We start from the raw sequence: 11,347 nt of genomic DNA on the forward strand, positions 1-11,347 counted from the left end.
TGGTCCTGGCTCAACAGGGCAGGCGGCGGTCCTGGCTCAATAGGACGGGCAGCGGCCCTGGCTCGACAGGTCAGGCATTTCACATCGGTGACGTAGAAGTAGAGGTCAAGCGGGCCATCACGGGACGTCAATGCCACAATTTGTTCGAGCTCAGAGTTCCCGCGAATTTGGACCAAATTCCAGCGAAATCTCATATCGCGTAAACCTCTTTCACCCCTTCGTTCAGAGGGTTAATGGTCAGTAGTCCCACTCAGTCACGTGCGTATGCATGCGCATGCTGGTTTGTGTGCGAATAAATGCCGTTCAAGCTAGCTGGCAACAAATTGAGATTCATATTCAGATCAAACAATCCAAACAGCGGACAACAGTTTAATAAAAGTGAATGCATTTGAGATAAGGGGATTTTTTACTAATCGATAAACACAACGTTGAAGCAACAATAGAGGCAGCACAAATGGACGAAGATATGATAGCAGCGATAACTATGGTACCCAACTTTTCTGTGTGTAGCTTTTCAGACCAATCCGAAGTGTCCCCTGAATGGCAAATATGAACGTGGAGCTGAATGTAAATCGGGTGCCATTTTGACGATCGTAAGTACGCGCGTCTTCGATTACCTCCGTCTTCAATAGAATTAGGCAGCATGCAGGCGTCGGGTCAGGTGTCATATCTACAGCGAACATTGCTCGCCTGCTGACTGATGGGCTGTGAGCTGCCGCGGGCTTGATGACGCGTCATTACGTGCCCTCACAGGTAGCCTGCTACCTTTACCCCGTCACACCAGTTCACAAAATCGCCCGGAGAGTGGCGGAATATTCACTTATTGCGTGTGGCTTGCCTCTGCTGTCAGATATCTATTTACGCTACAACAGACAACAGTTCTGAACGGTTGTTGTCCAAGCAGAGGCACGGTGAAAGGCGGGGCCGCCGGTAGCTCATGATGGCAGCGTGTCCATTTCATTCGGCAGTAGTGTGTCAATTACACTCGCAGGCAAAGAACACAAGTGACATTCCAGTTGTTGAGGGTTTGGACGGGTTCAGAAACTGTTATTTAGAATCAGCACTCTCTTCTCATTCTTTAGATAAGATGAGGTAACTGTTGTGGGCGGAGTCCTTTCAAATGCGACACATCTAGTTCATGTATGAAAAATTAACAATTCATACGATTGGTGAACTATCCATTTGCTTTCGATGGCTATATAAATTCAGTACCTCGCGTCATCATTCTATTCACCATGGACACCGTTTTGCAACTATCACAGACATGGCAAACACTTTTTTGATCGAGACACCAGCACTGCCACACTTGAGTAGCTGGCTGCCCGATATCGCCGCAAGCAATACGAATTGTGCACCATTAAAACAACTTCGAACTCGGATACCACGTTTTGCAGTCTCAGCCCACAAACTGCATGCAATATGACATGACAACCGGTGACAGGCGATAAAGGAATGCAACGCATGACCTCATAACATGTCCCACGAGAATCGCTCACGGCAGCGAAGAGGCGATCCCGCAGGTATTGGCGGCTCGTCTGACCCGTGTCAGATCTCTTGCAGCTAGCCCAGCCGCGCAGTGACACCCGCGCCTCCCACAGCTGCCGCCGGCCGGTGGAGAAAGCTATCACTGCGCGGCAGTACCACGTGTGCTCGCCTCCCCCGCCGGCCGCCTCCCGCCCGCCGGTGAGCCTGCGCCGGAGGGAGTCTCCTCGCCGCGGCAGACGCCGTTAATCGCGGACACGCCCCAGACACGTGGCGCCAGTGCCGGCCCCGTCACGTGCCGCCGTTGTGATGCTTCCTGTGCACGTGCGCGACCAGCTGCTTCTTCCTGGCGAAGCCGATCTGGCAGGCGTCACACTGGAACGGTCGCTCGCCGCTGTGCTGCCGCATGTGCACGCGCAGCGCCGATGGGGTGCTGAACATCGTGTCGCACTGGTCACAAAACAGCCTGTGGATGCGAGTCACGCGGCATGTGAGAACAGTGACCCGCGGCGCGCTCGTCAGGCTCCGGGTTCAAAATCCTGGCCCGGCGTGGTCGTGTTTTGGAATTGTCACGACCTACGACGAGAGAGGCTCTAACTGTGAGATCGAATACTGTGTGTGTCGTAAACAGGAGGCTTGCGTGCGCCTCCACTGCCGGAGTCATTCGGCGAAGCTGGTTAGGGAGTCGAACGTCGTCAAATCACAGTATGTTCAGGGTCCTGTGTAGGAGCATTGCTTAATGAAGGAGTGTTGACAGTGAGCATTGAAACCCCTGCGATTTTGCAACAGCCAGGTGTTGATAGCGTCTCCAAGACCACAGTGACAACTGGGACACCTTGCAGATGCGCTGCATCGGACACGCTCCGACAAACGTCCCCCCCCCCCCCCCTCGCATTCCACAGCCTTCCTGTCTCCGAGCCCCGAACCCCCACAGCCTAGGGGTGGACCACTGAGCCTGACCGGGAGGTCGACCGTTCCAGACTCAATACTCGCTGCGTTTCGCATTTCCTCGCCACATTCGATGTGACCGATCACGTTACCAAATCACCGTCGCCGTTATACGCGTCGTGAAGTGATAGTCTTCCGTCGCCCCGGTTCAAATCACCGCAATCTAACACCGGTGTGAGCCGGCCCGGTACAGCCGCCACCAGCTGCGGTCCGGCGGCGGGCCGTCCGGTCTGCCGTCCACCCACCGTTCGGGCTGCTCGCGGCGGCGTCTGTGGCTGAGCCAGGTGGCCACCGACACATCGCGACCGCAGCACTGGCAGTGGCGCCGCCGGTGGATCAGCCGCATGTGGTCGAGCAGGCGCGTCTGGTGGCGGCCGCAGATGGCGCACATGCCCTGCTCCGGCGCGTTGCGCTGCGGCCGCGCGCGCCGTGTCTCCGTCAGCATGCGACCCTGCAAGGCAGCCGCCGTCTAGGTCAGTCGCAGGCGAACACGACAGTCTCGGCCGACTGGGCAGGCGCGTGGTTCTGCCCACCAACGTTAGGGGCGACGGGGCAGGTCCGTAGCTCTGCCCACCGACGTTAGGGGCGACGGGGCAGGTCCGTAGCTCTGCCTACCGACGGTAGTAGCGACGGACGACGGGCAGGACTGATGGACTGGGGTACAGCCAGGGTGCCAGTCAGTGGCCAGTCTGGTGGACTTGGTCAGATGGTCACAGGCGAGATACCCTCACAGACGCCTCGCACCCCCAGGTTGGCAAGAGATCATCCATGCGGTACATGCCATTATGGATGGTTTATAAAAAAGGGCGCACGAACCCGGTGATGCTCCAAACAAATCACTCATATTGCAAGATCCCCCTCCCACACCACACACACGTCAGCACCACATCCTTGACACATCACCGCACTATCCCCACTTCACCACCAGTGCGGGGCGCCAGAGGTCGCTCCCGATCAGGTGCTGACACGCCGCCCTGTCCTGCCCCGTCACTCACGCCGTCGTGGTCCTCCAGCACGTGGCGGAGCAGGCGGCTGCCGCGGCCGACGCTCGTGTCGCAGGCGGCGCAGCTGCAGCGCCACAGGAACTGCCGGTGCGCCGCCATCTCGGTGTGCGTGTCCGTCACCAGACCGCACTGCACACAGCGCAGACCAGCCGCCGCGTGCCCCAGCAGGTGGTCGGGCAGCGACTCGCCCGGCTGCATGGCTCGCCGACACAGCGGACAGCCGCCGGCCGGGGCCTGCGCGCACGGACAGACGGCCGGTGGCGGCGGACGCCCAGCGGCGCACGCGGTGGAGGGGATACGACGCCCGTCTGCCGCCTCCAGACGCTGTTATCGCCCTCTCGCTCTTTACGAAATATACTGGCGGCTCTTCGCAGCTATGGTGCTGGTAGCCCCCCCCCCCCCCCCCCCCCCCCTTAACAAATGCATGCGGCTCTGGGATAAGTGCAGGTGCCGCTCATCACTTTGCTGGACGGTGGTGACAAACGTCACGGTCTTGATCTGAACCACGTCATTTATAATCCTGTCTGAGAACACCCCGCTACAACACATCGCCCCCGATATCCCACCCTTGCACCATCTTCGTGAATTCAGTCCACCTCCACACGCACACGCACACGCACACGCACGCCCACGCCCACGCCCACGCGCACGCACACGCACACGCACACGCACACACAAACACACACACACACACACACACACACACACACAAAGGGTCGCTGGGTGCCTACCTTAGTCCTCAGGTGGTAGCAGGAGCCGCGGTCGAGGCGCAGGTGGGCGGCCAGCGCGGCGGCGCCAGCCCACACTAGGCGGCACGTGGCGCACGCCACGGTCGGCGCCTGCTCGTGCTGGCACGGCGTGCCGGGCCGTCGCAGGTACCGGTCCACCGCCTCCGACCGGCTGTCCACCAGCACGCGGCCGCACTGGTTGCACACCACCCGTTTGAAGCAGGTGAGGTGGGGTGGGTAGACGGCCGGCTGGAGCGCCCGCGCCGCCCGGTGCGAGGCCATGTGGCTGATGACGTCCTCGGTGGAGCCGAAGTCGGACCACCGACACGGCAGGCACGCCACGAACACGAACCAGTTGTCCGGCACTGCGTGCTGTGCGACGGAAGCGCCGCCGCGTCACAGTGGGCCACGCGGTACAAGTCAGTAGCGAATCTCAGCCGCTCAAGCGCCGCGGCTGAGCTCACGTGGCGGCTAATCGGTTCAGGGACGTCTGCAGATTTGGTATCAGTTCTCACTAATGCAATAGTGAGGCAATACTAACGCCTGATGCAATACTAATGCAATACTAACGCCTGACGCGCGCGCACTTGGATCATGTTTTCCGGTTCGGTCGTCTTACCACGTGCGTGAATGCTATGGCCACTACCGTCGCTCACGCCGGCTGTGGCGAGGCAACCGACGAGCTGGCAGTGCCTAGAGTCTCAAACCTCGAACGTATGGCCTCACAACTGGAAAAAGCTCACCCACGAGCGACGGCGTCCCCCGCAAACCACCACTGCCACACACAGACACCAGTCACGAAGTCCCATTGCCCACCAACATCGGCAAACACACCCTAGTCACGGAGTCCCTTTGCCCACCACCATCGGCACACACACACACCCCATTCATGGAGTCTCTTTGCCCACCGCCATCGGCGCACACACACCCCACTCATGGAGTCTCTTTGCCCGCCTCTATTGCCCCCAGCCACGCGTGTATTTATTAGCAGCTCTCCAAGCGGTTGCAGCTACGCCCGGCCAGGCGGCCGGCGGAGCAGGGCGCGGCGGGTCACCTGATGTGCGAGCCGCAGGTGTCCCAGAGCCATGCTGGCCGGGGCCATGAGCGCGTCGCACATGACGCAGCAGAGACAGTGGCGCCGCTCCTCCCAGTGGTCCTGCATGGCCGCGTACTCGGTGAACACTAGCTCCGGACAGCGCACACACCTGAGGACAGCGCAACATCCCGTGTGCAGGTGGCCAGCTCCGGACAGCGTAACATCCCGTGTGCGGGCAGCCAGCTCCCGACAGTTGACCCTTGCGCACACACCAGATGCCGTATCAGACTGACGGGTCTCAACACATCCGGCGACGGCACCATCTCGCACCAACGTCACCACACGAGTAGATACAGAGAACCAAGACAAACGATCGCTAACCCGCCACGACATCTACCGTCCAGAAGACGCAGTAACGCGCATTACCTTGGGTAGAAGCAGAGCATGCATAGAACGCGCTCCGCACATGGCGGCGCGATTATGACAGAGGCACCACGTGGTGAGCCCAGATCGCGCACGCCCGCGCTGCACGGCCATGGGCCAGCATTACCATTTTCAGGTCGCTACGACCCCGGCTCAGGGTGAAGTGCCTGTAGCTCTTCCCCTCGTTCAGAATTGGCCAGTCAGCGTCGAGCCGGATAGCGGTCAGTCCGCATCTGGGCGCTTTGGACTTGGCGAATCGACCGGGCAGGTCAAATGCCAGGGTAAGGGCCTCATGGGCAACATGCTGGCAGCCAATGTTACGTTGCGCGTGTGAAGGCCGCAAGGCAGCCAGAAGTCTGGTACCCTGCACCTGTACATCTGTCACACCCAGTTAAATTAGTTTTGGAATGATGTGGTGATGGTACATGACCTGACCTGATAAAGAGAAGGCTGGCAGTGGGCAGGACGATGTGCTCCTCTGGCAGCTGCTGGGACAGGGACTTCCATGTGGCCTTCTCACGTTTGGTGATGTTGCGGCCCGAAATCTTGGCCACGGTGAGCTCGCTGCACACGTCCGTCGCGTCGTCGGCGTCCTCCTGTAACAGACAACGCCACCTGACGTCCTGCTGTAACAGACAACGCCACCTGACATCCTGCTGCAGCACACAACGCCACCTGACGTCTTAGTGTAACAGACAACGCCACCCGACGTCCTGATGTAACAGACAACGCCACCTGACGTCCTGCTGTAACAGACAACGCCACCTGACGTCCTGCTGTAGCAGACAACGTCACCTGACGTCTTCGTGTAACAGACAACGCCACCTGACATCCTGCTGTAGCGGACAACACCACCTGACGTCCTGCTGTAGCAGACAACGCCACCTGACGTCTTCGTGTAACAGACAATGCCGCCTGACATCCTACTGTAGCAGACAACGCCACCTGACGTCTTCGTGTAACAGACAACACCACCTGACGTCCTGCTGTAACAGACAACGCCACCTGACGTCCTGCTGTAACAGACAACGCCACCTGACGTCCTGCTGTAGCAGACAACGTCACCTGACGTCTTCGTGTAACAGACAACGCCACCTGACATCCTGCTGTAGCGGACAACACCACCTGACGTCCTGCTGTAGCAGACAACGCCACCTGACGTCTTCGTGTAACAGACAATGCCGCCTGACATCCTACTGTAGCAGACAACGCCACCTGACGTCTTCGTGTAACAGACAACGCCACCTGACGTCCTACTGCAGCAGACAACGCCACCTGACGTCTTCGTGTAACAGACAACGCCATCTGACATCCTGCTGTAGCAGACAGCTTGATAGCGGTCGGCGCGCCGACCATCACCAGACGGCTGGGTCAGCAGACGTAACGCCCCCCTCCCCCCTCCTCCCCCCCCCCCCCCCCACAGGGACACGACATGACACCCCGACACCACACACGATCTGGGGGCCCACGGCATTAAAAAACTGTCCAGGCGACCAGTGAGATCACTGGGTGCCACTGTTCTCAGGACTGCGTTCACGCGGGGACAGCCGGCTCACATCACGTGCGATTCTGGCCAACGATCGCTGACGAACGTCACAGGGACAGCCGGCTCATATCAGGTGCGATTCTGACCAACGGTCGCTGACGGACGTAGTTGGCAAGGACAAGCCGACCCCACGGTCTCGTTATTCGCCACCCAATCACGGCATCTACGGGGCCGGACGACGGTCAACGTGGCTCTGTCGGCAGATTCTGCCCGCCCGGGAGCAGCAATGTCATAAACTACGCCACACGCCTGCAGGCGGACCAAACTTTGGAGCCTCTGCTGGAATAATACTGTAGAATGAATTGGGATATCGCTCACCACCAACATGCAAACAGGGCATGGAAGGAATGCGTTCAACACTGTCAACCCAATCAGCCCAGTAGTGGCGCACCCACCACCTCTCCAAAAGAAGCCCTGTGGTATCGGAGTCCACATTGTTTCAGCTGCTGCTCAGTGATTGCACACGACAAAACGGGCGAGTACCGAAGACGTGACAAGTGAAATGACGATTGTCTCACAATTCAGCCGGCCGCGACGACCCGTTCTCGTCATCGAGACATTGCACGAACAAAGCAGTCTGCAGCACACTAAGTCACTGGCACACATCTGTTGCAGTCATTCACAGTAAAAGCAGTCACAATCACACATCACATTGCAGTCAGATTGGATCTCGAATCATAATGTGCCACAGCAGATGACGTCTCACCGGGCGCTGCCGTTTGGCCGCCATGTGCCGTATCTCCGTCTGGGGCGGGGCGGCCGGGGCCGGTGCCGCCTCGTCTGACGGGGCGGCGTCCGCTGGCGCTGGCGGCTCCGCGGCCCCCCCGGTGGCCGCACCACCACCCGCCGGCGATCCCACATCTGCCGGGGCCGTCGGGTCCCCCTCCATTGACTGGAGAGAACACAACCAGGGGTGGTGTAGAGAAGGTGGGCTGGCGCGAGGCGGAGAGCCGGCACCCAGCCTGCTCTGCGCGTAAATGGAGTTCCGTGCATCGGCTGCTATGAGACGCCGCGCATTTCGGCGGCGCGAACTCACCATGCGGGGATGGCAGTCATGGACGTGGCCGGTTTAACCGAGAAGAAAGCATCGAAAGGTGGAAGAAAAGTGCCAGCCACGTTGATCACGGCCTGAACGTCTGGTTTATCCATTACCTATCTGTCCTGTGAGCTTCGCCTGTCTCTCTACAGAATGTGAGTGAACCATCAGAGGTCAATGGAACTGGCTTGCGCTGAGGCACGTAGCGATGTCGGAGCTGTAACCATATTGTCGCGCGTGTCCGACGCTGAATCATGGCGGACTCAAGCCGCCACTCATCACAGCTCAACAACAAGCACAGCTTTGGTAGTCATCTGCCTATTTGACAAATGCTGTGGGTTATAATATCAGTATTTACACTAACACATGATGTACCTGTAAGTAGACCAAGCTCATGGGCAGTGTGAATAAAATACCTTGTCTGGACCCGTGGGCAGGACGTCAACAATGTGCTGAGACAGCCTTGAATTGTGTCCTCCACTGTTTCTGGATGCCTGGTAAACACTGCAACATGCAGTGTTTGATGGTGAGGAAAATATTTAAAGTGCACAAGCACCTGTGTCAGCAGTGATAAGCTGTGGTCAAAATAAAGATGTATATTTGAGGTATAAGACTGCTTGCTAGTTTCACACTCAACAACCTAAGTTACTAAAAGGCAGCATAACAATGTGCAACAGTTTTACATTTTAAAAAAGCCTGGAAACAATGTCATACATATCTAACATTAGTCCCTGAAATGAAGGCAGCCTGTTACTTATACAAATATACCTAAAAAATCATGTCATATTTAGTTGCCTATTCACACAAATATGCCTCAAAAATTATTTCATATTTAGTAATGCATTTCATCACACCAAACAAAACATGCACAAATTGCCACTTGATCTGAATGCATGTTTTATATTTACCACATGAGGATCAACTCACTCTAAGGCCTCCATAAGAAACATGTTGAATGCCTTCTTCCGCACATCTGCATCTTCCAGTATGTCATGTCTCAGCTCATCTTCCTTCCATAGACAGTGCAGAATGCAGCACAGTACTCTTTCTTCTAATTTGAATGTGTCTTGTTCCTTGAGGAGGGTGGATAGCCACCTGTGCATCTCAATCCTGTCTGTACCATGTGGCTGGTGACTGGTGGGTATCTTCCTGGCCCAAGATCCACTTCTGGACTCTGCCAAGCCACACTGCTCAGCTCTGTGCAGTGTTAGGAGGTGCATCACACAGTTTTGGATATGGAGCCTGAGAAGGAAAACCTGCAACAAAGAAGACACTCAGAGAACATGACACATACATTTTGATGAGAGTCAAACAAATAAACTGCAGAAATATTCAAATAAGTGGGTTTGACTCTGACTTTGTGCACTTCTTGATGGTCCAGTTCAGCAAACAGCTTTTACATTACAGTCCCACTCACAAAACAACGCAGCAATGTTGTGTCAAAAACAAAATTGTACAATGTATACTAGGTTTGGCTTCACCTTCAACCTCATGATTTTAAGACAGTGGGTTTGTGTTTGGGTATGGGTTTGACATTCTTCCTATGCTCCTATGCTTTGACTTGATGTTAACAGAATTTGAAGTCACTGGCTTCAGATTTAGCTTCATGTTTCAAAACATTAAGCCAATGGTTCCAGATCCAGCCCTAGAGTGCTGAACTGTACAGCCATTAGCTTTGGCTCCCACTTCAACTTCATACCACTGTCTTGGATTCAAAGCTGAATCTAAAGCCAACACAATGACATCAGGCCAGAGTTGAAGCGAAATCCTACAGCTTTAAAGTTTAGGACAGGAAAGCTAGCACTGAAGTCAGACAGCTGCATTGTATTTTGAAAACATGGGGTGGAATGTGAAGTCAATGATGCAAGTTTTTTATGCTTCAAGGGTTATTCCATATTTGAATGGGGTTTTGAACTGAAATAACCATCTTGAAATCATTTTGAGCACTTCACAGCCCCACCCTTCTTTAGGTGTAAAATTTCCCAGTTCCTGAGATACATACCTGCCTGCAAAATATGCAGATTAGCAATCATGTTGTGCTGACTATTCCCAGGTCACCAAAGGCATCCATAACATCATTCAAATCCAGCTATTGCATTGGTCATGTGTCAATAAGAGCAAATAAGAACATAATTGCCAGGTTGTCCATATCTGGTGACTATGAGTATCACTTTCAGATATACCCCCTGTCAATTGGCCCTCAATCAATGCTGTGCATGGTACCATGATGTAATAAATGGCATATTAAGGAGAGTGTTTACTCAGGCTAGCTACTCACTAAAGCCATTTATAAAATAGTTTAACTGTGTTGTCTAGAAGTCTTTTTCACCTAAAAGGATGTCAATAACCATAAGTGAGAATATGTGATCATGCATGATAGTTACTTCAGCATATTCCAATATGGAGCCTTCCCTTTAAAGCACAGTTTAAGGTCAGCAGCCCCCAGCCTAGAATATTACAAGCCATGTTTAACTAATTTATTTGAAATCCCTGGGGTAAAGCTAAAGCTGAAGCCAGTTTAAGAGATAGAAAAACATTCCCTTCTGATAAAAGAGCATGGGACCAGAATAAGCCATCAGACTTTTGCCAGCCGATTGAGCAAAGTGCTAGCACTAGGAAGCGAGATGAACAATTCTTTCTCAACTTACCCGTCTCCTGTTTGCCCACCTTTGCCAGCGCGCAATCGAACCTCGACACCCGACACGGCAGGCTGCCCTCAAGGAGTGCGCCTCCAGTTGCGTCTGTTTATGTGGGGGAAAATTAATTGAACAACCAGAATAACTTTTTTCATCACCAAAATACACATTAAGCACCAACTGAGGGCGTGCTAGGTGGAGCAGAGCTTTTTCAAGGAGTAATCATCTTTCGGTCGCATAAAAATCAAGTACGATCCGGAGGCAATGCTGAATTTACTACTTTTATTCGTTTTAGGCAGTGCATATACACTCTCCAAAACGGAGGGCGGGTACGCACAGGGCTTATACACCCTGCAAAACAGAGGGCGGTTACGCACCGGGCTTATACACCCTCCAAAAGTCTTTCAGATGGTTATACGTGTCAAGCATACGTGGATTGGCAGCCTTGGAGGCAAGAAAGTGCAAAAGTGCAGAATCACGTGTGAAAGGTCGGCTCGATGCATGAAAG

At 54.9% G+C, this 11,347-nt stretch overlaps 1 protein-coding gene across 1 annotated transcript; it reads right to left on the bottom strand.

The window, feature by feature from the left end:
- Positions 1-1,212: 1,212 nt before the first annotated feature.
- LOC119099642 (zinc finger protein 26) lies at positions 1,213-10,906 on the bottom strand. The gene is made up of 10 exons (XM_037222710.1): positions 10,871-10,906; positions 9,131-9,459; positions 8,620-8,707; positions 7,874-8,059; positions 6,057-6,217; positions 5,217-5,367; positions 4,166-4,534; positions 3,426-3,668; positions 2,676-2,881; positions 1,213-1,948 (listed from the first exon to the last, which is right to left on the bottom strand). Exons 2-10 carry the CDS (start codon positions 9,421-9,423, stop codon positions 1,774-1,776), a joined length of 1,872 nt encoding a protein of 623 aa, XP_037078605.1. The 5' UTR covers positions 9,424-9,459; positions 10,871-10,906; the 3' UTR covers positions 1,213-1,773.
- Positions 10,907-11,347: the final 441 nt, after the last annotated feature.

This window comes from Pollicipes pollicipes, unplaced genomic scaffold (genome assembly GCF_011947565.3).
Source record: "Pollicipes pollicipes isolate AB1234 unplaced genomic scaffold, Ppol_2.1 Scaffold_478;HRSCAF=536_pilon_pilon_pilon, whole genome shotgun sequence".
Classification (NCBI taxonomy): Eukaryota; Metazoa; Arthropoda; class Thecostraca; order Pollicipedomorpha; family Pollicipedidae; genus Pollicipes; species Pollicipes pollicipes.